The sequence below is a fragment of the Echiichthys vipera genome, assembly GCF_963691815.1.
Source record: "Echiichthys vipera genome assembly, chromosome: 22".
Classification (NCBI taxonomy): Eukaryota; Metazoa; Chordata; class Actinopteri; order Perciformes; family Trachinidae; genus Echiichthys; species Echiichthys vipera.
Window position 1 is genome coordinate 4,378,824 of NC_139847.1, and position 25,825 is coordinate 4,404,648.

Genomic DNA, 25,825 nt, shown 5'->3' on the forward strand with positions numbered 1-25,825 from the left:
ACGCTTATGAGCAAGCGCCATCATATCATGTCACCAAGCCCCCACCACAGCCATTTCCTGGTTGATCCAATCAGGAAGTGCCAAAAGTGTTAGTTCTCCGAGTGTCCACTAGGGGCGGGTTTCATAACAGAGCAGTTTCTCATTGACCCCCATGTTAAACAGGCCGTTTACACAGCATCATTAAACCTGTTTAAGGCCTGGAACAAAAGAACATTCTAGTCTGTATGTTTAGGTCATATCTCCATGACAACACTGAGGGGGGTGACATTTTTTGTACAAGGCTAGTTTTTCATTTTATTGGGCGTTAAAGTTTATGAATAATTAGGGGAGTGGCATCTTGAGTGACAGCTAGCCTCTGGCCCTCACTTCTCCTCGGAGGTAAACGTCAGCCAGATGGACGCATCTCCCTCCCCCCCAACGTCACATACATGCCCTTTTTTGGTAAGAGGAAATGAGGCGGAGTCAAAGTCTGACAAGATGGAGACTCCTGTAGGTGGATCAAGTTGAGAGAACGGACCTCGACGGAGAGGCTACGTCCATTTTTTATACAGTCTGTGGCCTTTACCCACTCATTGTATTCACCTTATGCTTATTTTTTAAACACCTCAACAATATCGCTGCACTGTCAATATTAAGGTATTTTGTCAAAACAATAGTGATATTTGACTTTCTACGTACTGCCTGGCCCCACTTAAAGTGATTCAGAAAAAAGGCACACTCAGACAATGATATCAGCTGTCTGGTTACTACTGATGTCGCCGTGACATCACACGCGCCGTGTCCTCCGCACAAATCCAAACAGAGAAGATAAGACTGAGCCGACGGGAAGGAAATCAGGAGACGAGCTTTTCTCTCAATGGATGCAGCCCCTGTCGGGTCGAACCGTGTGTTTCCACTGTGTCAGCTTTTTGGGGAGCGAAGAAACAGCAGTCCTCGTTTTTAAACTGACAGCCATGTATTTTAAAAATTACACAGCGGTTTGGGAAAGAAAATCATAGCCCGTAAGACAGAGTGAGTGAGTGCGTGAGTGAGGTGGAAGTAGAAACACAAAAATCAGCAAGACCGGAGTTGCAATGTTTCCGTTTCATAGTAGTGTTTCGCTGCATGACCTCAGACTGATTATAATTGCGTGTCAGGCTCCGGGGAAATCAGGAGGCTTTCAAGGCTGCAAGGCCAGGTTAATTTCATCCTCACCGTGCAGAGTCCATTGCTAAAGTCTGAGATGACTGCAGAGAAACGGTGCTTTTATCTGTGACGGCAGATGCTGCTCCAAGGGGTCACTGTGTGCAGATATATAAGTGAATAAACTCCAGGTGAAAGCACTAAACAGCCTGTTGATTAGCATTTTTATTTCCTGCCTTTTTAGTATTTCTACTCACGCTTCCTGCTGTTCTTTCCCTCTTGACGCAGTGGAAAGGGCTGTGCGGGTTCCCAAACTGCTCATTAGCACGCACTTGAACCCGTTGCCAAGCAAGTCTTCTTAAAAGCCATTCTTAGTGCTGTGGTAATCGCTTAGCCTTGTGTAACCTGTCGCTCAGGGACTCATTAGCCTCCGGTGTTTGTAGAGGAGAGTTTGAGCCTGCGAGAGGTTGCTAGTCTAAATACCGGCTTGGGATTAATATCAAGGTCCTCTGATCTGAACTACTGTACAAGGAAGGTGTTCCTGAGCAAGGCAGTGACCCTCCGAATGCCTCAGATATGTACAACTGCCTATAACGGCTAATATTTAGGGATTAGATGAATAGAAAGTATCTTTTTTGTCACTGTTTCAGTCCTTTTAATTCCATCCTTTCAATACGATGTGTCACATTTTTGTGTTTTTCAAAAGAAGGAGCTCCTTTACCTTGAAATGTTTGTATCTAAAGGAAGTGAGCATGTCTCCTCTTGCCCTTGCTGTCTGGCTCTGCTGCCTGTGTGTTATTTGTGTTTTAGAGGAGCAGAAAGACAGGAGAGAGGTGATAACAGCACTTGATAACAGCAAAAATGCAAACTGTGCAGGCACTCCATGCTGATTGTCTGCACTGTTTTTATTGTCTCCATCATTGTCTTAGAATATTTGAACCGATCATCCTCTAGTGTGGACTCTTGACACGATTTGACCCCCGTCGTCGTCGTAGTAATGGTTTATTGAAAAGAGGAAGCAGACAAGGGGAAGCAGAGCGAGAGATGGTTAAGAGGCTGCAGCCTGGGCTTTGAAACAAGTAATAGATTGTTTTTTTCAGTTCCTTATTTGAGTCAAATAGACATGTTTTTTATAAATGTACAGTCTGCACAAGGAATGTGAAGTTGACGTCACACCGTGTTGAGTTTCGTGATGAACGAGCACAAACCCACAGCTTTGACAAAATACATAGTTGAATGTTTTATTCCACATTACCTTTGTAATTGTGACTGCATTTTGCCAGCTTGTAAATGAGTATAATAGTTAGCTGGGTGCATTTTCTGCTCAACTGTGTGTGTGTCTGCACTCAGTCCAACTACAAGATAATTTACAGTGTAGAGGTAAGTAAGAGGAGGTTCTGCATATGGGTCTGTAATCTGGTCTTGTGCCGCCTGCCAGTCACACGGGTCTATGTTGTTTGTCGTTATTAGTTTGTCCAAAAATGCGCTTGCTTTGCATCATTTTGGCCCGGTAGGGTCCCTTAAAACCACATTATTTTTCTCCTCCTGTCTGTCTGAATATCCCTGTATTCACCCTCTGTCTGAAACACGCAGTTTAAGCACCTGTCTCTTTAAGACCCCCTCATGAAAAAAGACCAGTCTGCTCTGATTGGTCAGCGTTTCCGGGACTTCCACATCTGCGCTCTTGATGTCTCTGCACCATCATTGCAGCCGGGAAATTACTAGCCACACTTTTAACTTACATATCTTTAGTACAGAAGTGTGTGCATCCCTCTGTGGTTTGAGCGCACAGTATTTATACAGCACCTCAAACTGCTTTCTATTAAAAAATGCAATATGTGTCCTTTAAACAACTTTTGTGGCAAACAAAACAAAAGGTAAGAAGGTAAACACTCTAGCAGGCACTGGTAAACAAAGCGTGATCCTTTATAAGATGGCTCCCCTGCCCCGTCCCAAAGTATCTTTTGATCACATTCCCAGTTGTCAAACAGCTTCACAAACCCGAGAGGAGCTCCTCTAACACTGAAGAGAAGGAAAAAATCAAAAACCACACCGGGAACAGAACTGGAAGAGAGGGAATTCCCCGACCACTGTTGATCTACATGTAGAAATACACACATAAGGGTTCAGAAATGGGATTTTCTATTAAGTGAATTGGTACACAGTAAACGTGTAAACATGCTTTTATGTTTCTCTGCTCTTTTAACAGCCGGGTATTCAATTTGTTTAAAGTTCATTCAAATGAGGATCATCGTTGTTATCAGTAATATTTTTATTGCCCGTTATTTTGACATTACATCCTGTCAGTGCTGCAGTTGGGGGCAGTGGACTTTCTTAGTCAGGTTGTCAACGCTGTTAACTCGTGACCACGGACTCTAATGATTGACAGGACTGAGTCAGAGCTTTGGGTACACTGTGTCTGACTGTGGAGCTTTTTTTTTAAATTATGTTTACTTCATGAGGTCACATGTGGCTGTGTGTGAAACAGGAAACAGAAGAGGGGAAAAATAGAAAAGAGGTGAGGGCATGTACAAGTATGAGGAGCCGATTTCAGTCAAAATAAAATCCCAGATTTTTTCGTTTATGCCAGATTGATTTTGGATTTCAATCGTTTTTTTTAAACTACTAAAGATAAAATCATTATTTCAAATGTTTTTAGTTAAACAGAACAAACATTAATTTCTTAAGTGCCAAAACTTTCCCAGTAAATGTATAGCATCCCTGAATAAATCTATTTTGCATAGAAAACTGAACTTATTATCATGAAAAAATAAAAAATCATACATGAGGGCCTTCTGTAATGTCTTGAGTGAAGGGGACGGGAGCAGAGAGAGAGCAGCGGACTACTGTTTTTACCTAAGTTAAAGGAAAAATCGATTTTTAACATTGTCCAAACAAATACACCTGATTTCTATTTAAAATCCATTCACCGCCCGGCCCTATGTGATGCTTAAACTCTTAAAACAATGGCTTCTGCACAAGGTGGGCAAAGTACAGGTCACTCAGGGACGTTATGAAAGGCCGTCACGACTTTGCCTCTAAAGTTGTAAAAAGAAAGGAGGGATTAACTGAGCTCACATACTCTTCCTCGTTACTGCAGGACCCTTCTTCAAATTCACACAGTTCAGAGCTGCAACAACCACAGACTTACTGGTCAACCTCAGAAGGTGTGACTCAAACACTGAATGAGTCACGGTGTAGAGAACGATAATGATTGTGTGATTATCTTCCATCATGCTCACCAGGTTTGGTTTGAGATAAGCTCGAGCATTAGGTTTCTGTTCCTGAGATCACTCATGAGAGCAGAAATCCCCTGGTGAGATGTAGTGAGCAGAGTGCACCGTACGCCTGCACACCAGCTTCTCACCGAGGTGTAACTTCACAGTATGTTCCCGTGTCCTAGAGGCAGAAACATTAGTGATACAGATACAAATAGACTATTTGAAGAAGAAGAAAAAGAACTCCTTTGTTTGTCCCGCAAGGGGAAATTCAATTTTCACTCCATTATTATTAATCATGTTACACACACACAGGCCCGAAATACACACACATGCACAGACAGGACCTATATACATGCAATTAATGGAGAGATGTTAGAGCGAGGGGGCTGCCAGTGACCGGCGCCCCGAGCAGTTGGGGGTTAGGTGCCTTGCTCAACAGCACCTCTGCAGTGCCCAGGAGATGAACTGGCACCTCTCCAGCCACCAGTCCACGCTCCATTCATGGTCCACACAGGGACTCGAACCAGTGACCCTCCGGTTCCCAGCCAAGTCACCTAATAATAGTAGTATGGCCTCCATATCATTTTGTACTTCTCTGGGTTCCTCCTCATGCTGAATAAGAGTTTTTCTGTTGGATTTGACGCCGACTTTTTCTACTTCATTCACTAATCGTCACGTGACTGGAAAAATCCCGGCACGCTGAACTGATGCAACACGTTATAAGATATTTTTATAGAAGCCTTTTATATTTGTATAATTTCACAAACAAGGCAGAAAAAGGAACAGACATATGAAATCAGAACCCCTCAACCCATGTCCGGTACAAATTAAATAAATAATAAACACTGGCATGAGTTCATCTTTGGTTACATCTGAAAAGCAAAATAAAATACCATCAAGTGCTGTTTTAGGTCCCAATAAACATCAAATTGTAAAAGTTTAGTAGAGAAAACAGTAAATTTATATACTGACGTACGAGTCAAACTGATGTTATAATGGTAGTAGGGCCTTTACATAATTTCCTACTTCTCTGGGTTCCTCCTCATGCTGAATAAGACCTTTTCTGTTGGTTGTTAATTCACTTAACCGTTGCCTCGGCGATGGAGGAAGTCCTGATATCCAATTCTGCAAAGTACACTTTTTATCAGCTGTACCTGCGAGGAATATGAAATATTCTTTTAGTAAAGCTTGCATCCAGAATTTGTATCCTTGGGTCAGGATACACATTGGTTTTAGCTGCGTGTTGTTGTGGTTCAGTCCAACAACAACAAGAAAATCAATGAGAGGAAATCCGGACTTGATAGAAACTCTTCTGAAGTTCTTCCCTCCCCGTAACATCCGAGCCGGGTCTCTGTGAAGTCCTCTGCAGTTTTCCAGCAGGGCAGTTGCATCATGTTCTCAACTGTTTTAAAGTTCCTCTCCAGCACGTGGGAAACTTAATCTTCCAGGCATGAAAATTCATTGAATCAACCTCGCAGACGCACATTCAATTTCCTCTGACCCTGTAAATAAATATGATTTGAAAACTGGGACAGTCCGCGACATTAACGTGTTCCACAGATGCTTTTTTGTAGTCGCCAAGCGTCACGGGGGTCACATGAGAAGCCAATTCCCATGGTAACCAGGCCGCGGGAGCTCAAGGTTCAGATCGTGTGTGTGTGTGTGTGTGTGTGTGTGTGTGTGTGTGTGTGTGTGTGTGTGTGTGTGTGTGTGTGTGTGTGTGTGTGTGTGTGTGTGTGTGTGTGTGTGTGTGTGTGTGTGTGTGTGTGTGTGTGTGTGTGTGTGTGTGTGTGTGTGTGTGTGTGTGTGTGTGTGTGTGTGTGTGTGTGTGTGTGTGTGTGTGTGTGTGTGTGTGTGTGTGTGTGTGTGTGTGTGTGTGTGTGTGTGTGTGTGTGTGTGTGTGTGTGTGTGTGTGTGTGTGTGTGTGTGTGTGTGTGTGTGTGTGTGTGTGTGTGTGTGTGTGCCAATCAATCTGCAATAGAAAACATGCTGTATAAGTTCTGGCAGACAACACCAGCATCATATGACAAAGATTTTCCAGCTTTCTGTAAAGAATTAAAGGTGTGTGTGTGTACGAATGTAAGATTATAGCCCGTCCTGCACACACACACACACACACACACACACAACTGTAGAGTGAGCGCTGAGCTCAATATGACATCCCGTTACTGGAAACAAGCAGAGCTGCTCCAGGGACTCTGTGTTTCCCATTTTAATCTAATACCGGATCAGTTTGCACCTCATGCTGAAATCCATCTGGGCTTGTTTTGCTTTTTGGCGTTTAAAGTTCTGGACAGGACTTTTGTGTGTTTGATTCCTTCACAGCAGCCCCATGTTTCTTTTTAGAGACTCGGTTTCTCCGCAGCATGCCCATGTTCCTGTCCTGGGTGTACCCTGCCTCTCACTCTGTGCATGCTGGGATATGCTTCAGCTCCTTGCACTGGACTGGTCTCCAGAAAGTAGATAGCATCAGTAACATGCTTTATTAAACATTTGAAGGGAACTATGTATCATGAATGCAACGTCACCATGGTTGTGCATCAACAACGTAGTTGGTGAACCCAGAGTTTATTAAAAGTGTTTTAAAGACTTGCCTACTGGCCCCTGTACCAGCTCCTCTCATAGTAAAGTCCATTCAAGTGGATTACCAAAGTCAATCCCAAAGGAAGGAGCCCATTGGTGCTTTGTTTTCTGTGTAGGGACTCTTCTCATGCTGCTGCAGAGGTTTGCTGTTATTTTCAGCAGTATTAGTGGTTAAAAAGGACCTTTGAATGCCTTCACCGTACTGCCCGAGCTAATCACTGTTAGCCACGTCCGGCTGTGAGCGACTCTCCAGGATTTCTCCGTTAATAGTTGTAACAGGAAAAACTGTATCGATGGCTAATTTGATGTAAGTGCCGAAAAGACCATGGGATGATTTTGCGCTATAATTTCACTTTAAGCTGACGTGTGACTACATAGTATCTTAATTACTTATATCAAAATACAAGATGACTACATGGCTACCATATTTTCAGTTTCGGCAATCAAAAGTTAGTGTTGAGCCCTGTCGAGGTTTTAAGTTACTCACATTTATCACATACTTTAATCCTTGCAGATACTTTATTTTCTACATTTCCATCACAGTATTTCTTTATTTGCATATTCCAGCCAAGTTCTTTTCAGTATTTGATTCAAAGACTGCATTCCCAGAATAGACTAGACTCAATATTTACCCTCAACCTGACGCTGTTACACAACCTCTCTTCCCGACAACTATCAGGGTCGCACAGGATTCAAAAGGTGGAAGACCTTATAAACACAAATGACCTCATTTCTACGCAGTGATCCACCTCAGCCAATCAACCAACAGTTCCCACCAGCTCAACAAATCGTCATCTACTTCCCCAGACTGACTTAACCACTCATTAGTCATTTCAAGAGCTCACTGGCCAATGAGGGTAGTGCTCTGTTGGAGTCCACTTCCTAGAGGCGTTCAGTGGAGGGAAGAGGTCTCCAGTTTGAGTTTTTTACACTGTGGATACCTGGTTTTGTTGTGTTTGGGGCCATGAAAGGACAAATGGACGGGGAGTTCTGGAGTACGCAGCTGGACGAGGAAGTTCTGGTTGAAAATGGTGAGTTTGAGACTCGGGAAGATTCATTTGTAGCTCAGATCTTTTGCTGTCTTGATAAAAATCTGCGTTCTGCTCTCATGGACTTTTAAACGCACCAGGAGGAAAGACTGCCGTCACCTCTCGTCAGACCGCTGAGACCGGTTGTGCTTGAGTAACAAGTTATAGGAATTTTCCTCACTGCAGCTTCTTTACGTTGTGTGTCTCAGCTCTGTTGTGTTTCTGCTGATACCTTTTAACTTTTGCACCGTGGGGTTTAATCATTAAGACCATTTACAGCCCATCAGGCACTGACTCATGTGGTTAATGTGTCTGTGCTGCAGCCTGCATGAGGGAAAATTAACCTTTGTGGTGCTTGGTGTCTGTAAACAGTGTGTGTTTGACACAGAGCTCGACAGCAACAGATGCATGATGAATTCTAAACACTCCTATCTGCGCGTGTGTTGGCGTGCTTCCTACCTCATGCATGTTTGGGGTCACAGAGGCTGTTTTGTCCCTCGTCCCCATGAGTTTACAGCTGAGGTCAAATTCAGATCCTTAACACTTGTATTCTTCTGTTGTCTTTGCCTCTTAGTCCACAGTGAATATTTATATACACATCCCTTTTTATATTTGAGCTCCTGTTTGTCTTTGTATCAGATTTAATTTTTCCCCGCACTTGTTTTTGTTATTTGAGAGTGTTTGGGTTGTGTGATTGGATTATCTCTGGGCTTTACTGAGTCTCTTTCAGCTATCATGATGAAGGTACAAGGGTCAGTCACAGTTGTGTTTTTAATGGGGCAAATCCACATGAAACAGAAAAGGATACATGAGGACTTTTGGTAGATCAGATGGTTATCTTCAGTTATCTACTCTATGAATAATATCAACATGGACTACGATCATCCAAAGATAGAAAACAGAGTAATCTGTGTAAATTAAGTACTTGACAAATGAAAAGCACTAAGTATTTTCTCATTTTCTCATTTATTTATTATATTATATCATATTATTAAGCACTTTACATTCCGATCCTTGCACATTTTGCACTAAAGTGTCGTCTAAATGACGATAAAAACTGACGTCACGCAGTTCACCTGCTGGTTTTTCGACATTGCAACTGAAACGATAAATCAAATCGTCAAATCCTTATAAAAATAACTTCTATATATTTATATCGTACCTAAATGGGTTTGAAGAAATTGCACTACATCGTGATACCCTGATTTAGGGCGCACTCACACTGTCCTTCTGCACCGTGCCCCGTGCTTTAGGGTCCTTGTCCCCCCCCTCCAGGCCCGTTTGTACTCACACAACCTGGGCCTCGGAGAATGCTTCTTGCTGCCTATACGTCATCACGCCGTAACACGTCACACGCATTGATGACGTCATGGCGATGCGTCGCTTTGTTTACAAATCTTTCCATGGACCTCTAAGTTTTTGTGCGTCTTGTCGACTGTTTTTTAATCTTCTCATCGACCAAATCTGCAGTAAACACTCCACCTCCGCATCACACCAACGTGAACCATTCGCCGCCATTGTTGTTGTTGTTAAATGCTGCCAGCTTTACTGTACTTTAATAGGGAGAGTGATTTCACCCTGACTTTTGACTGGTAGGCTTTATCGTATCCAACCGTGGCTCCTGTAGAAAGCTCCTCAGTAAATACTAACTGGAGAATGAACGCTCTCCTGTTTGCACAACTTTTCAAAGGTTCTCAGACAGGATTTAATGGTCATGAGCAGGAAAAAGACAAAAGCAGCCAAAACAAGCCAAACATTTTCCATTTAATCATGTCGGCAGCAGATCCCAGCATGCACTTCACAGCCAGACTAATTGATTTAAGAGCGGCAGGTAAATAACACATTTTATATGCCAGCAGTACAAATTGTGAGCACAAGCTAAAATAGGAAGTAAAATAAAGTGTGAATGTTATCAAAGCGGTCTTCCTCTCCAAGGTGTTGTCGTCGCTAACACCTGGGTCTCGTTACATTTGAGATTTCATGACCATCTTGTAATCGTGTAGATGGCGATGTGTGGCGTAAGTTGAGACCGAGTTTCGTAAGACTGGATGACCTGGCAGAAGAAAGAAACGCCAAGTCACACTGGATGCGACCAGTGTGCCTGTGAGCAGTGCTCAGTACAACTTAAGTCATACTGGGCAGCTTTTAGGAAGTGTGTGTGTGGACCTACTTGATACTTTTCTTTTAAACACTTTTAATTATCAACATTATTAAAAAAAAAAAAAAAAAAAGGAACACGCTGCTACTATTCTACATATTATATCTCATCATAGCCTTCCCCTTGAGTTCGTTCTACTCTTTTCTTGTTCTTTTTTCTACTTTTGGGCCCTGATAAAGATTTATAACTCTGTAAACAGTGTGTGTGTTATGTGTCAAGGTCAGCTAAACATCATATAACTAATTTAAGAAGTTCCTCTGACTTAAAAAATTAAATTCAACAAATTTATTGTTCAACTTGGGAGTTTGGGGAAACCGGAGCACCCGGAAAAAGCCCACAAATTGTAGTTACCTTGATGTAACTGTAGTTCTATGACCATGTGCGACGCCAATAACGAAGCAAGTTAAAGGGTGAAGCACATACTCTGCTGGGCCACAGTGATCACCACTGTTCGGCCTCACGGCAGCGGACGTTGCTGCAGTGCTGCACACCTCGTCCTGTAAGCGCTTGTCTCCTCCTTTATGGGACGAGGGCGATTAGAAAGAAGGCAGCAAGCAAACCCACACTGAAAGCCAGGACTTGGAGCAGATCTTTCCACCAGCACCGGGAGAAATCCGTCTTTGCCAACCTGTCACACAGCTCTTTGATGTGGGACTGCAGAGACTGGACGATGGCTGCGTCCACAGCTGGGTCCTGTAACAACATCAGAGACTCCAGCCGCCTCTTACCACCGAACTTCTTCTGCAGGTCTTTCAGCACCACCTTGCACACTTTCTTGGTGCGCTTGATGTCCGGACGGATGCCGTTAACGCCAGAGAGTCCCTCCATAGTCTGGTTAACCAGTCTCTTTGTGTGGGAGATCCGCCTCTCGATGGCGTGACACTCGGTCATCACTTTAACCGCCAACAGGTCGACAAACAACCGAAGCTGGCCCTCACTTCCTGCCTTCAGTGTGGGATCAGAGGCAGGAGGACGGGCAGACTCCGTAGGTGTCTGAGGTTGCTCCATGGCGACCTCAGAGTTGTTTTCCTTTTCCAGGTTTGTCTCAGATACGGCACTTGTTTGTGGCTCTGCTTCCATTTTTGATGCAATGCTCTGGTGTGAGTTCAGTAGTTCAGTAGTTCAGTGAGTTCGGTTCGTCTGTGAGCTGAGATGAGAGAGTGAAGGGAATGTGACGCATCAGACATTCTACTGTTGTGACGTCACACGAGCACACGTTCTATTTAAAAAACAACACAAATACAGCAGAAGATAATGAATATAAACTCTTATAAATAAGTCCTACATTCAAATTCACACTGTAAGAAGAGTAGAAGTAGTATTATCAGTTAAATGCACTCAAAGAAAATGGAGTTAAAGTAAAGTTATATACACACAAATGTCTGAACAGCATTTTATTGTTGTAACTGGTCAAAGTGGAGTTAGTTTAAACATCTTAAACTAGTTTATATACAGTCCAGGGTTCCCAACATAGGGGTTGCAGCCCTCCAAAGGGTCACAGGATAAATCTGGGTGATGGTGAGAGGATAAATGGGAGGAGAAGGAAGACAAAACACATTCTTTAACCTTTGTCTTTTTGTCAAATGAATGTATTGGCTGGGAAAGTGCAGTAATTCTGAAATGTACTGGAATCAAAGTAAAATGTTGCACAACATGGAAACGCTACACTGAAGAACCAGCACCTCAAGATTGTGCTGAAGCACACAAGCAAGTGACTTTCCAGCGCTGCTCAGATACTCTACAACTCAACGACTCTAAATGTGGTTTCTGCCTTAAAACAATGGAAACAAAAGAAATCCTCAGAAGTCATGAATAGTCTTAGTTTTTCCAATATCCTAAAGACAAAAACAGCAGTAAGAGTTTATTTTTCCAGTCACATTTTATTATTTTTTAAGTACATTTCAGTTTGTTGAGAGATAGCTAGAGCAGAGAAACTGTCCGATTGAGCCCGGCAGGATTAAGGACAGTGATATACAGTATTGTCTGTACAGCGCAGAGTTAAAAAGAAGTGAAATATGTTTTTTTGTTGTTGTACCACGGCTCCTGTGAGATGAAGGGTTACACTGAGGGCAGGAAATATCCGTTGTCACCCAACAGATGCATGCTTTTGATTTTGATTTGATTATTTTTTTCTATGTTTGTTGAGAGATAACTGGAGCAGATGAAGAGTAAATGTCCGATTGAACCCCGCTGGGTTATAAGCATACAGTTAACAGTTAGTTTTTGAGGAACCAGTACTATCTTTGTTTTTGCTTTTTGATGCACTGACTTCTGTCTTCTTGTTATTTATAGAAATGAAATGTTGAAATACCTCAGAGTCATTATCTTTGTCTATGTTTGGTCCGTTAATCTGCAGAAACATGAACATGGAGCAGTAATGTAAAAGCACGTAGCTGAGTATTCAGTGCAGAAGTATTTCAAATGTTGATCTAAAAACATTTAAATGTAGATGTGTTACAAAAGAGTAGCTTCTATGTAACTTTCACTCTTGTTTGTTTTGTAGTCTCAGTGACACAGAGGGAGTGAGCGAGACATTCCTGGAGCCTTTAAAACCGGTCTAACTCGTCAGCTCAGGTGTATAAAGACTCCTTTTGTGTTCTAAAAATGACCTTTCATGCGTTTTGCATCTTTTATATGTTTGAATTGACCTTTTACATGTTTTAAATGTAGATGTTTTATGTGTTATTTCTCCCAATGCTTTTAACCTTTTATGTGAAGCACTTTGAATTGCCTTGTTGTTGAATTGTGCTATAAAAATACACTTACCTTGCCTTTTGTTTTAATGTTCTCCTCCTCACAGTGTCATGTTAGAAATGTGGATGCTGTTTGAAGGAATCCTGAATGCAAACGGCCATTTTTTCATTTTCTGTTGCGTCTGAACTGTGGTTGCTTCTTGCAGATGTTACTCTGATGCTATAGTAAAGATAATAATTGTTTTCCTTTAAAAAAAACAATTAAATATGGTTGAATTTATTGCTTCTTTGTGTTTTGGTCCAGCATGTGCGCTTACATGTCAGTCCCTTCTCTCATTATCAGCTCTGTGTATTTGTCTTCCATTAATACCTCAAATGAAAACCCATTTTTAGTTCTCAGACGATTGTTTTGACCCGTCTGCGCTCTGTTGTTGGCTGCTTAAACCCACCATAAATCACAACTTCCTGTGCCGTTTCCTGTTTCCCCGCGGAGCTGCGTTTGATTGGTTGCTGCTGTCTGGTAATTGTTGCTGTCTGTCGCCCAGACGCTGCCACATACTCAAAGCTCTTTTGTTGTGAGCCAGCTGAAGTTGATCTCGTAGCTTTGTGCGTCTCTTCCTCGGATGCTCACTAATACAATATCGTGAAGAATAGCCTTATCGATATTACAAAAATGGGCGACAATACACATTTTCTCTGCCTCTTTTGTGCACTGTTCTCCCCATTTTCTTCGCTTTGTAACAATATTCAGATATAATAGTGGGTTTGCTACTGCTAGCACTTTCCCAAGGTGTGCGTGCGTGCGTGCGTGCGTGCGTGCGTGCGTGCGTGCGTGCGTGCGTGCGTATGTGCGTATGTGCGTGTGTGTGTGTGTGTTGCAGTTTTAAGAAGGGCATCTGAGAGCTGAGTGCATCCACATGTCTGCTGCTGACATATCCCTCTTTGGAGGACAGCACATGTTCTTGCAAAGACATTCAAATGGTTAAAATAAAGTATACACACTGGAGATCAAAATTAGAGAACAAAGTGTTAATGCTTGAAAACACACTGCTCCTTTAAGTGGCTCAAACTCAGAATAATGTCACTTATTATCTTTCAAATCTCCTGTTGGCCTGTAACTGGTCGTTTTTATGAGGTTTATAGATTAATGTTGCGTTCGTCCCCACTTGTTTTAAACGGATGGATAATGTGAACATGGCTCAGTTGCTTAAGATGACATCACAGCAGCTAGATCATCACTAAAAAAGTCCTGGAAAATATTTTTTGCAGTCCATTATTTAACGAGAGAAAATACGCTTAATACCTTTCATGACATTCCTTAAAAGTCTTCACTAAATATATTATGAAAGTCTGGATGTAAACTGCAACTTCACTGGTTGGCTGAGGCGAAAAACCGCAAGGCGTTTTATTCTAGTTTAACTCTGCGGAAGTATGTCTTCTTCTGACCACGAAAAGCACAAGTGACATCCGAGTCACAAACAAAATATTTCAATGATAAATCCAAAACACAACATGGCGGAAAACAGTAGAACAAAATGGATAAAATGACAAGGCAAGAGGCTGACATTTGAGTGTGTGAGGATGTTAATATGTGCCTCTTCTCTCTCTCTCTCTCTCCCCCTCTCTCACTCCCTGTCCCTCCCTCCCAGGATGTTATGAGGAGCAAAGCAGCAGCAGCAGCAGCAGCAGAGCAGCCGGCATGAACGGTAACGGCCCCAGCAAGCTTGTGGACCCGCTGGAGGACCCGCTACCTGGACTGGGCACCTACGAAGACTTCAACACCATCGACTGGGTCCGAGAGAAGAGCAAGGACCGCGACAGACACAGAGAGGTACGAAGATGAGCGCTGTGATATATATTTTTTTATTTAAGGAGAAGAAACCCTTAATTAACTAGAGAATCTGTGTTAAATTGTCACTGTCACACCTGTGATAAGGTGCAGAATGCTCTCCGGGTTTAACAGAAGACAACCACCATATGTAACACCTTTCTCTTCACACACCCTGCTTGGAGTTTATATTTATAGCTCCACAGATTCACACAGAAACTGGAGAATTGAGGTTACGTTCTTTAAACTTGTCTGCTTTTACAGCCAAGGTAAGAGAGACCTCCAGAGGGAAATTCAAGCGTTAAAGCACCCCGAGCAGACAAACGCTGAAGAAACACAACTTGTCTTTTAGCCCTGAAGAAGCAGCATGAATACAAAGTACTTCAGGTGCCGTGCGTAATGTCATATAATGTAATCGCTCTCTAATATTGATTTCCTCATCTCCGTGTCCCAACAGATCACCAATAAGAGCAAACAGTCGACCGTGGCTCTGCTGCACAGCGTCAGTGATGCCTTCTCCGGATGGTTGCTGATGCTTCTAGTGGGACTCATGTCAGGTGCTGCACTATATTTCTTTCAGCTGTGTGTGTGGTCTGGACTCTTTCCGTTTAATGCATATGACAATTAATCAACTTTAAAGCCTGCTGTTTCATCTGACAAACTGGGGCATTTGCTGTGGAGGGTTTATCTTTAATGCTTTAAACACCACAAACCAAACTCCTCTCACCTCGTGTGTAGTGGGGTGGCAAGTGGCTCAGTAACAGCCACAGGAAGTAAAACCAAAATATCTGCACAGCTTGATTTATTTATTGAGCACAAAGAGTTGATGTAAGAGGGTACAGTCTTTAGTAATGTTAAGATCTTTATGAATATCTTCTTTCATGGCTTCTTAAACACAAACCCAGCGCCTAGACCATGATCGATTCATCCGGGGGTGATTGTCTTGCTTTATTTTTTGTCGTTCCCTCTGCATTACACATTTTTATATTCTAGCAAGGTGGGCATTTCTATAAAACATAAATCACGTGAACACACAGTGTTTCCTACAGGTGGTTGTAGGCTGTGGATGTAATGACACAGCGTAAAAGGTCACACCCCCGAGTACGGTAAACAAGTCCATGTTTCAAGACGGGTCGTGTGGGTCGCTGATATCCCTGCAGGTCCCTGACGCACCGAGGACAGTCCACTCGGTCGTTCTCATCCTTCCAAACAGGGAGAGTGCAGCGAGCAATAGGGTCAGGCAATATAGTAACATTTCAGTCCATGGACCTTTCAAACCTTTAAATTGGCAGATAAAAATGAAAACCATCGGCCAAAAAATCGCCCATAAAAAAAACAACCAGCGTTGTACTTATATTCGTCCAATCAATGAGTCCTAGCGAGCACTAAATCCATAACTGAGGTCCGGGCAAAGGGTGCTGTAAAGCTCACAACTGGAACTGCGAGAACAACCCCACCGTGGACCTTTTCCCACCTAGAGCCAGTCGCACACGGAGCGAAACTGTGGCGTGTTAACGTGGTCGAAATCATCACTGAAACTCATGCCAATGGGTTTTCTGTCAGATCTGTATATTATATTATGTAGAGCTACAAAACGCCACCAAAAATAAGCAGCAGGGTGACAAATCTCTACAGAAAATAAATATTCCTTATGTCGGCAGGCCAACAAGTTAAGTTTAGACACAGAACACAAGGATGCACGTGACATTTGATGATGGATGTTTGCTTGGTGCACATTAACATAGTTTCAGCCACAGAGGCAGAACTTTAAAGAAGCTTCTGTGTTTCAAATGGAGCCCAAACAGGTTTTTCTCTTCGTCCTCAACTTGTCATTCTCTCACCCAGGTGCTCTAGCCGGCGGCATCGACATCGCGGCCCACTGGCTGACGGACATGAAAGAAGGAGTTTGTCTCATCGGCTTCTGGTTCAACCACGAGCACTGCTGCTGGACGTCCAACGAGACGACGTTTCAGGAGAGGGACCGCTGTCCGCAGTGGCAGAGCTGGGCGGAGCTCATAACGGGGACGTCAGAGGTAACGCAGGAACATTAAGACACAAATGGATCCAGAGTGATCGTGGGGTTCTGCACACAACAACCAAAGTTGGGAGAATAAATGCAAACATCTTTGCTCCAAATGTGCGATTAAAGTTTGAAAACTAAATAAATTCCATGTCAGGATCCATGACTATGAGCAGCTGCCTGTATTTCTGTCTCTGGGTCTTTTGTTCAGTGTTCAAAGAGACTTTTAAAACAGGCCAGCGAGACTTCATGTGCAGTCGTGGGCTGTCTCTTAAATAATACAAAAAAACAATGGTGCTCTGGCTCCATCTACTGGTTCTAAGCTGTCACGGCACAAGATGAAACCGCAGCTGAGCTCAAAGAATGAAACCCAGCTTTCTCTTTTAAAATGTAACTTGTAACTTAAAGATTTAATAAATCAAGTGTTGACCTGTTTTACACTGTTGTGTCTTTGTGTGTCCCTGCAGGGTCCCTTTGCCTACATCATGAACTACCTGATGTACATGTTCTGGGCTTTACTTTTCGCATTCCTCGCAGTCTCGCTGGTCAGGGCCTTCGCCCCGTACGCATGTGGCTCAGGAATACCAGAGGTAAAAAGTCCTTGAGTTTTGAAAGGTCTGTGGAAGACTTTGTTTGTTTTGTGATATATTTTTATCTGTCTAAAAAAACATAAATAAGGAGTGATAATGTGTTTAAAAGGCAGCATCAAGGCATCATTTAACATATTAATCAGCCCTTTTCTTTTCCTTTTCTTGATATTTTTCTACATTTTATGTTTAATTCTCCGTTAATGACATTGTTTGCTTTAGTAATGCCAGTTTGTTCATGGACAGGATGATGAATAGGATTTCTAGCCGCACATAATTAGGTTTAATTATTCCTGCAGATTTTATTTTTTCGTCTTTGATTAAAAGCGTAATTGCAGTTCTTAAAAATGTTGCTCCCACTCAGTCTAAATCTATAAAATATGTGCTCTCTTCTCCTTTAGTCGTACTACTTGTCTGTTCCTCCCTTTCCCCCTTGCTGGTTTTTCTTTTACAGCATCCATTTACTTTGTTTTATTTACATCCAAACTGAAGCAACACAAAAGATACAAGACATTCTTGGTGGAAACCAGACTCGTCTCCCTCCGTCCTCTCTGCTCTCCTGCCGCCACTGTTTACTTTCTCTTTGTCTCTGTTCTTTTCACTCTTTATTTCCAGGGAAGCGAAAAGCCGCAGATTTGCTTACACTCTGGAAATACAAGTGGAAAAACCTAACCATGAACAAACATATCCACACGGATTCACCCGTTTCATATATACAGAACAGAACACACAAACACAACTCTTTCCTGGGCCCGCTCCTCTTTCACTCCTTCTCTCAAACAAAGACCATCCTTAATTTCGTGGAAATCCTTTTTTCCCGTCACTAAAAGGTCAGACAGCGGTCAGCGAGCCCACACACACAAGATTAACTTCTTATCTGAAAGGAAAATATCCGCAACGCAATCTCCATTTTCTCTCCAGCACTGTTTACACTCTTACCCTAACGTATCCCCCCCAACGTAAACACACACACGGTGACAAAAGTTTCCTACACACACACACACACACACTTACTACTCCTCTCTCTGACTCTCTCAGATTAAAACCATCCTCAGTGGGTTCATCATCCGTGGCTACCTGGGGAAGTGGACCCTGATCATCAAGACCATCACCCTGGTGTTAGCCGTGTCGTCCGGGCTCAGCTTAGGGAAGGAGGGCCCTCTGGTGCACGTGGCGTGCTGCTGCGCTAATATATTGTGTCATCTGTTCACCAAGTACCGCAAGAATGAAGCCAAGCGGCGAGAGGTAGGCTCTGAACGATGAGGGATTTTTGTGCTAGTTTAGGATTCAGTGTCCTAGTTTTGGACTTTTAAAAGGAAAGTGTTGAGTGTGTTTGTTAGAAATGTGCTTACGCTGAACAGAAAAGTTATAAATTAGAAAATGGAACCAAACTGGGCTGGGTAATAGTTCAATACGATCATTTATCATCTTTAACTTGGATCTAAATCATGAAAAAGTTTAAGATTTCTTGCTACACAGTTGCTTCTTCTAAATGACAATAACAAGCACAGAAACTCAAACTTCCTATTGTGACTCAGCTGTTGACTCGTAAACTGTGCTGTTGTTCGTTTGTCTTTGTTTAACCTCTCAGTTGTTGCGCTGCGATACAGATGTGCCTTTTCTATTCTCTTGCCTGCAGGTGTTATCTGCAGCGGCAGCGGTGGGTGTGTCCGTGGCCTTCGGTGCTCCCATCGGAGGAGTCCTGTTCAGCCTGGAGGAGGTGAGCATAAATATTTATGGACTACTTTCCTGCTGACTTAACAAATCTATCATTTGCGTGGGAAATCCCCCCGGTCTGCACCTGCTTAGACGGATTACTCAGAGGTCAATCTGATGCAACATGAGATCTAAAATCGACCACAGTTCTATATAAACAGACTGAGATTTCACTGCAGTGAAACACGCAAAGAGAATCTGATTTTCTTGTGTTTTTCGCAGTTATAACATCAGCGCCAGTTTTTTAAACAGCTTTTCACTTCTTGTTAAATGTTCCTTGAACTCGGCTGAAAACTGCATAGACTCCAAACATGTGGTTGGATGTACACTGTCACTTTTCACAGAGGGAAACAATCAGACTGTTGTTTCTCAAAGATCACAAACAAAAAGGACTAAACACTTAACTATAAGTTTGTGATGTGCATTGTAGAGTAAACCAGAATGTTAAACTACTATTAAAAAGCGATAGTCCATACCTCTTTTGATACAACAGCAAAAAGAAAAGTCGTCCATCATCATCATTTCTGCAGCCTCGGGTTGAAAATGTGATCGTAAATCTGCTTCGTATCGTTTGGAAACTTTTGAGGACCTTATTGAACAGATGTGCTGAATAAATAATCACAAATTTAAGTTTTTATTGCAACATAATGTGATGAAAATTATTATTTCACTTTTACGTTTTGGCAACTCAGCGTTCAAAATAGTCCAAAACGATCAGTTGAACTATTACATTAAATGTGAATATCTTCTTGTTTCTTTCATCCTTTATGACAGAAAACTAAGGGCGCACTCACACTGCCCTTCCGCTCTGGGCCAAACTAGGTTTTTCGGCTAAAGCCTAGTGCGTTTGACCAGTGTGAGTGCAACCGCTCCGCGCATAGCTGCGGCCAGCTGGCCGTCCATGGCTCGTCTGAGAGAGGTGGGCTTTTGTAGAGCGCGTTTGCACATGTACGAGCACGAGCATGCGCATGTGTAAGAGCACAAGCACGAGGCCTACGGCGGTTCTGACGTCATTTATGTGCGCCTGTTCGGACATAGAAAATAGAAGGAGGGACCATGCGCGGACATTTACAACAACAACAATGGCGGTGAAAGGTTCACGTTGGTGTGATGCGGAGGTGGAGTGTTTACAGCAGATTTGGTCGATGAAAAGATTAAAAAACAGTCGACAAGACGCACAAAAACTCTGAGGTCTGTGGAAAGATTTGGAAACAAAGCCACGCATTGCGATGACGCCAATCAATGCGTGTGACGTGTTACGGCGTGATGACGTATAGGCAGCAAGAAGCATTTGCGCGAGGCCCAGGTAGTGTGAGTACAAACGGGCCTGGGGCGCGGGGGGAGAGGGAGGGGGGACAAGGTTCCTAAAGCCCGGGGCGCGGTGCGGAAGGACAGTGTGAGTGCGCCCTAAAAGTCTTTGAGTATTGGGATGAAACAAGACATTTGAGGATGTTTTTTTCTTACAATTCCTTTCAACAGTTTCACACATTAAACTGTCCAGATGTTTTTAAATAGCACTGAGAGAAAAGAAACCCTGTTTTTTCTTTACCAGTATAGAATCTTTATGATTTCATGTGTCCTCTCTGTGAGTACAAAGTTCTCTGTGTCTCTTTTCTCCTTCAGGTGAGTTACTACTTTCCCCTGAAGACACTATGGCGTTCATTCTTCGCCGCCCTGGTAGCAGCCTTCACCCTGCGCTCCATCAACCCGTTTGGAAACAGCCGCCTGGTGCTGTTCTACGTGGAGTTTCATGCCCCGTGGCACCTGGTGGAGCTGGCCCCCTTCATCCTGCTGGGAATATTCGGAGGCCTCTGGGGGGCGCTGTTCATCAGGGCTAACATTGCCTGGTGCAGACTACGTGAGTGGTGAAGTTATTCTGAATATGTGTGCCATAAACTGATGCACACACAGTCTAATAATCAAGAATGAAACCCTTTTCTTTTCTTCCCAGCACCCTTGCTAATGAGTTTCTGTGTCTCTAAAAGGTAAATCTACTCGTCTGGGTCACTACCCCGTCATCGAGGTTCTGGTGGTCGCAGCTCTGACCGCCGTCATCGCCTACCCAAACAGCTACACCAGGATGAGTGGAGCCGAACTCATCTCCGAGCTGTTCAACGACTGCTCGCTGCTCGACTCCTCTCAGCTCTGCGGCTACCAGCAGGTCAGCCGTCGCCTCTTTGTGTGCGTGTGAGATAGATAGATAGATAGATAGATAGATAGATAACTTTATTTATCTCTGAGGGGAAATTAGGTCATCGTAGCAGCGGTACAAAGGAGCAGGATTTGTGTGTGTGTGTGAGAGAGACATGAGGTCGGCAGGTTTTTCATTTTTACTCTCACAAAAAAGGCAAATCCTGAGATTTAGACCATCTGATTTAAAGGTCCCATATTGTAAAAAGTGATATTTCCACGTCTTTGATTATGAAGCAGGTGGAGGTTCTATATAAATTCTGTCAAAGTATCAAAACAACGATCGAATAATGAGTTTTTTGAACATTAACACGTGGAAACATCTTCTAGCACAGTCACTCCAAAAGATAAGGGTCGCCAAATAAAGTTGTAGAAGTTAAATAGGCTTTTATTTCACATTTATATCTGCGGTACACCTCTGAGCATGAGGGAATGTTAACTGCACTTATTTTTGGTTTCATTTATGTGTTTATTGTTCTATTGATGAGACAGAGAAAACGTGTTTAACAGGTAAAACGTCCGTGTTTTCAATAACACGGCATTTAACAAAGTTGTGATTTATCAAACCAATATCTCTTCCAAATTTCTGGGTTTCCAATTCAAGATAATATCAAGAAATGGCATAAAAAATTTTAATTTATGCACAATTTTTCTGCTCTCGTGGTTTACAGATAAGGTTTAGTGTGACTTGCACTGGTTTGTCTTTGAATGAGCAGACTACGGGACCTTTGATGTGGGAATGGTGTCATAATTTAGATAATTACTGTTTTTTTTTACCCTGTTAAGCATCTTCAAATGTATTTTCTGTTTCTCTTTTCCCGTCTGGCTCCCTTCCCTTCTTTTAATATTGCTCTCTTTCATCTCTTCTGTCATCTCTCTGTTTATCTTTCCGTCCTACTGTTCTTCCCACGCACGCTCTCCAGCCAACCAACATATCAGAAACAGGTGTAGGGAACAGCCTCGCTGACCGGCCGGCAGGACCGGGCCTGTACACCGCTCTGTGGCAGCTGGCTCTGGCCTTAGTCTTCAAGATGTTGGTCACTGTGATAACCTTCGGCATGAAGGTCGGTCCAAACACACACACACACACACACACACACACACACACACACACACACACATGCACAAACAAACAAGACACAAACATTGAAGCCCTCTCCTGCACACACTTTCTCTGAATTGTGTCACCTGTTGAAGCGTCTCCTTTGAACTCCATGAAGCGTTTATTGGCTTTATTTCTCACCACCGCACCATCCTCTGTGAACTCTGTGTAACATACTGAAGCGTGTGAAACCACCACAGGGACAGCTGTCTTTTTAATACGTCTGGAGCCAAACTTTGATTCCGCGCCCCAGTTTCATTCACTGGCGTTTCTCGTGTTTGCCCGTCGAGCGGTTAGCAGCGTGATTGAACCTCTGGGAGCGTTTTTGCATGTTTTACACGCTGAGTCACAGCAACATGAATCACAATCATGTGGTTCACTGAAGGATCCAGTTAATGGTCAAAACAAAAGTAATGACCGGCTTCGGGGTTTATATGTTAATTAAGAAAAAATGTTTGTATTTAAAAAAGCATGGGCGTCGGTTTTAATGTCTTTGTTAAAAATCCGAATCCCACCGCTGTTGAGGAAGTCTTTGTAATGAGTGAATTACAACTTTAAGACAATACGTGTACGGGGAAAACGTCACTTCACATATTCCATAAATCACTCCTCCTATTTAGCATTTATAAACAGTGTTCAAACATTGAATAAGTGCTTTCTTACACACTATAATATAGTTCTATGCATATTTAAGTGTTGACAGAATTTGTCTTAATAGGAAAAGTTATAATTGTCGACAAATACTGTACATTAATGTTCACTTTGTCCTTATGTTGTGCACATGTTGGACCCTCAACATGATCATTTGTATGTGGATTACTCACCCCATGTTACCTTTTTAAATTCGTGAGGAATAATTAGTTTTTCTGTCGTGGTTCTGGTGAACAAAGAATCCAGAAACGGAGAAAATCCTTTGCTGGAGAGAAACTAGTCATTCTTCAAGAATTCAAGTTAACACAGGGTGAGTTATCGATACACAAATGATCATTCTGAGCGTGAAGTATCCCTTTAAATATTTATTTATATAATAGAGGCGACTTAAAGTAAAGTGTTACCCATACTTTCTCTTCTTTTCTTCTACATGAATTGACAAAAGATTCTGAATAAAGTTGTTAAAATGAACCCAAAGCAAGCGAGTCCAACTGACCCAGTCACCCTGTACAGGATTCACACACTTCCTGGAAAACCTGCACATTTATAGACGAGTTCTCCAGGAATGAAAACACCTTAAATGGATTAAAAAGACCAAATATTGTGAAATGAATCTATGAATTTGATGCTTAAACCAAGGTGCTTTAACTCGACTCGACTAATCTGCACGGTCTGAAACTTTAAAGCAGTTTAACAAGATGCAACCTTTTCATTTCGGCTTCCATATCAGTACATTTTCGACGGTTTGCAGCAGTGTTTTTCTGCATCAAGTCTGTATTTTCCAGAGCCTGGAGTGTGTTAAATGTTTTTGAGCGAAGTCCTTTTCTGTTTTTCAAGAAAAACTCCTTGAAAGTCCTGGAAAACGATTTCTTAAAAAGAGAGTGATTTAAAATGCCACAAAAACAACAGAGGTAAGCAGCGTTGGCTCAAGCTTGTTTTCTCCTCTCCCTCCATTCGTCCACCCAGGTTCCCTCGGGTCTCTTCATCCCCAGTATGGCGGTCGGAGCCATAGCTGGCAGACTGCTGGGTGTCGGCATGGAGCAGCTGGCCTACTACAACCACGACTGGTTTATCTTTAAAGGGTGGTGCTCGCCGGGAGCGGACTGCATCACCCCGGGGCTCTACGCTATGGTGGGAGCCGCGGCATGTTTAGGTGAGACGTGTGTGGCTGTCGGCCCGAAAGTAGAGCTGCATGTCGTGTTAAATTTTTACGTTTTTGAATGTCTGTCGTCAGATTTTATTACATTTCTTGGCCTCAACCTTTAGAAGACATGTTTTAAATTGCGATATTTACTGGAAATGACGTACAGTCAACAGCAAGTAGGTTGTTATTAGCGACGGCTTGCTCACCTGAAACTTTCAGCTGCCGTTGTTGTAGTGAAATTCAATTCAAAAAACTTTATTTGTCCCCGGGGGGCAATTCAGGGCAAGTGAGAGTGAAATGAGGAGGTATCGTAGATAACTCTTCATTTCGACTACAAGAATCAGCTGTTCCTCATTCAAAACAAACATCAGAAATGCATAGAAACAGGGCATCTGATTAAAGTTTAGTTCAAAACGTTGCGCCGTGTCGCTCACAGCCAGTTAGGACATTCCACTAGACGGTCCGTACGGGTGCTTGAAATCCTTGAAAATGCTTAAACTTTAATGTTGTGTTTTCAAGGTTTGAAAAGTGCTTGAATTACGGATAAAGTTCTTGAAAATGCTTGAAATTGTATCTGCATTTCTTTAAAAGCAAACAGCCAGAGAAGAGAATTTTACAAAACACAATTTAAGATGTTTATACCACGTTTAAATTTTGTAGGAATATATAATTAACCACAGCTGCGTGGTGCTGGGAATGCTTGAAAACGGACCTTGAAAGGACTTAAAAAGTGCTTGAATATGACCATAGAAAAGGTGAACGAACCCTGAATAGACAGCAGCCTGGAATAGATCAAAGTAAGCAGGCAGTTAATTGTGTTTTTGCCTTCCTGTAGAGATATTCTCAGCATATACAAGTGGAAATATATCAGAGGGATTAGGATTATATGCTCGTCCAGAGGGAGCTGGATGTGGGCGCGGAGAATGACGTCCATGTTTTACCGTTTTACCAGATTTAAATGGTATAAATAAAATAAAAAAGTAAGATTCTATTTGTGTTTTTAGGACTGAAATGTCTTCATGAGGTTGTTTTTGCAGGATAACTCCAACTCAGACTTTATTCATCATTGAATCCGCCAGTTTTTAAATTCTTATTTATTAAATAGACGTTACTGTTTGGCTTCTGTGGACTGTGTGGATTTCCCCCCTCAGCTCTTACATTTACACACTGGACACAAACATAAACATTATTATTATTATTATTATTATTATTATTATTATTATTATTGAAAGGGCCGTGGTCAAAATAAGCACTGCAGCACGCCAACCCAAACAGCTTTCCCATAGTGTTAATGTTGCTGTTTCACATTACGTACAGTGACGTGTTACTGGATGACGAAAATTAACCCTTTTTACCTTCTCGTCCCTTTTGTCAAAGCCCAAATAAGCAAAAGTTTGAAAGTTTTGTATAAAAACAGATTGATACTAGAGAAGGAGGTCCAGGGCGAGAGGCCACATTTGTCTGGGACAGAGTTTCTTTGTTTCTGAAATATGTTCTGAAGTATTAATGTGACTTTGTACCAATTTTAGTACATTCTGTGCTTTCGCGATGTTCCTCATGAAATGGTATTTACTGCTCTCATCTGACTTCAAAGTCAAAAATGTTATTTTATTCACTACTACAATCAGTCTCATGCATTCAGCAAGGTCTTGTATAAAAAGGCTGTCATAGTGTAACAGCATTTACCCCGAGGCCGTGTGTGTCCTTGCCTCCTACTTTACAAACAAGTTGTCTCAGTACTCTTGTCCTCAAACACTGAACTGCTCCGTATCCAACTGCATA

At 42.5% G+C, this 25,825-nt stretch overlaps 1 protein-coding gene across 2 annotated transcripts in view; it reads left to right on the forward strand.

Annotated features, from left to right (window-relative positions):
• The window catches only part of clcn5b (chloride channel, voltage-sensitive 5b), a gene marked incomplete at its 5' end in the record, with an annotated part of 41,843 nt that overhangs the window by 4,934 nt on the left and 11,084 nt on the right, over window positions 1-25,825 (forward strand). For both annotated transcript variants that reach the window (XM_083936707.1, XM_083936706.1), the window contains 10 exons: window positions 14,455-14,636; window positions 15,091-15,190; window positions 16,479-16,666; window positions 17,121-17,243; window positions 18,279-18,485; window positions 18,880-18,960; window positions 20,580-20,814; window positions 20,942-21,117; window positions 22,070-22,210; window positions 23,866-24,052. In XM_083936707.1, the coding sequence (XP_083792833.1) occupies window positions 14,455-14,636; window positions 15,091-15,190; window positions 16,479-16,666; window positions 17,121-17,243; window positions 18,279-18,485; window positions 18,880-18,960; window positions 20,580-20,814; window positions 20,942-21,117; window positions 22,070-22,210; window positions 23,866-24,052 (1,620 nt within the window). The remainder of the gene's footprint in view (window positions 1-14,454; window positions 14,637-15,090; window positions 15,191-16,478; window positions 16,667-17,120; window positions 17,244-18,278; window positions 18,486-18,879; window positions 18,961-20,579; window positions 20,815-20,941; window positions 21,118-22,069; window positions 22,211-23,865; window positions 24,053-25,825) is intronic.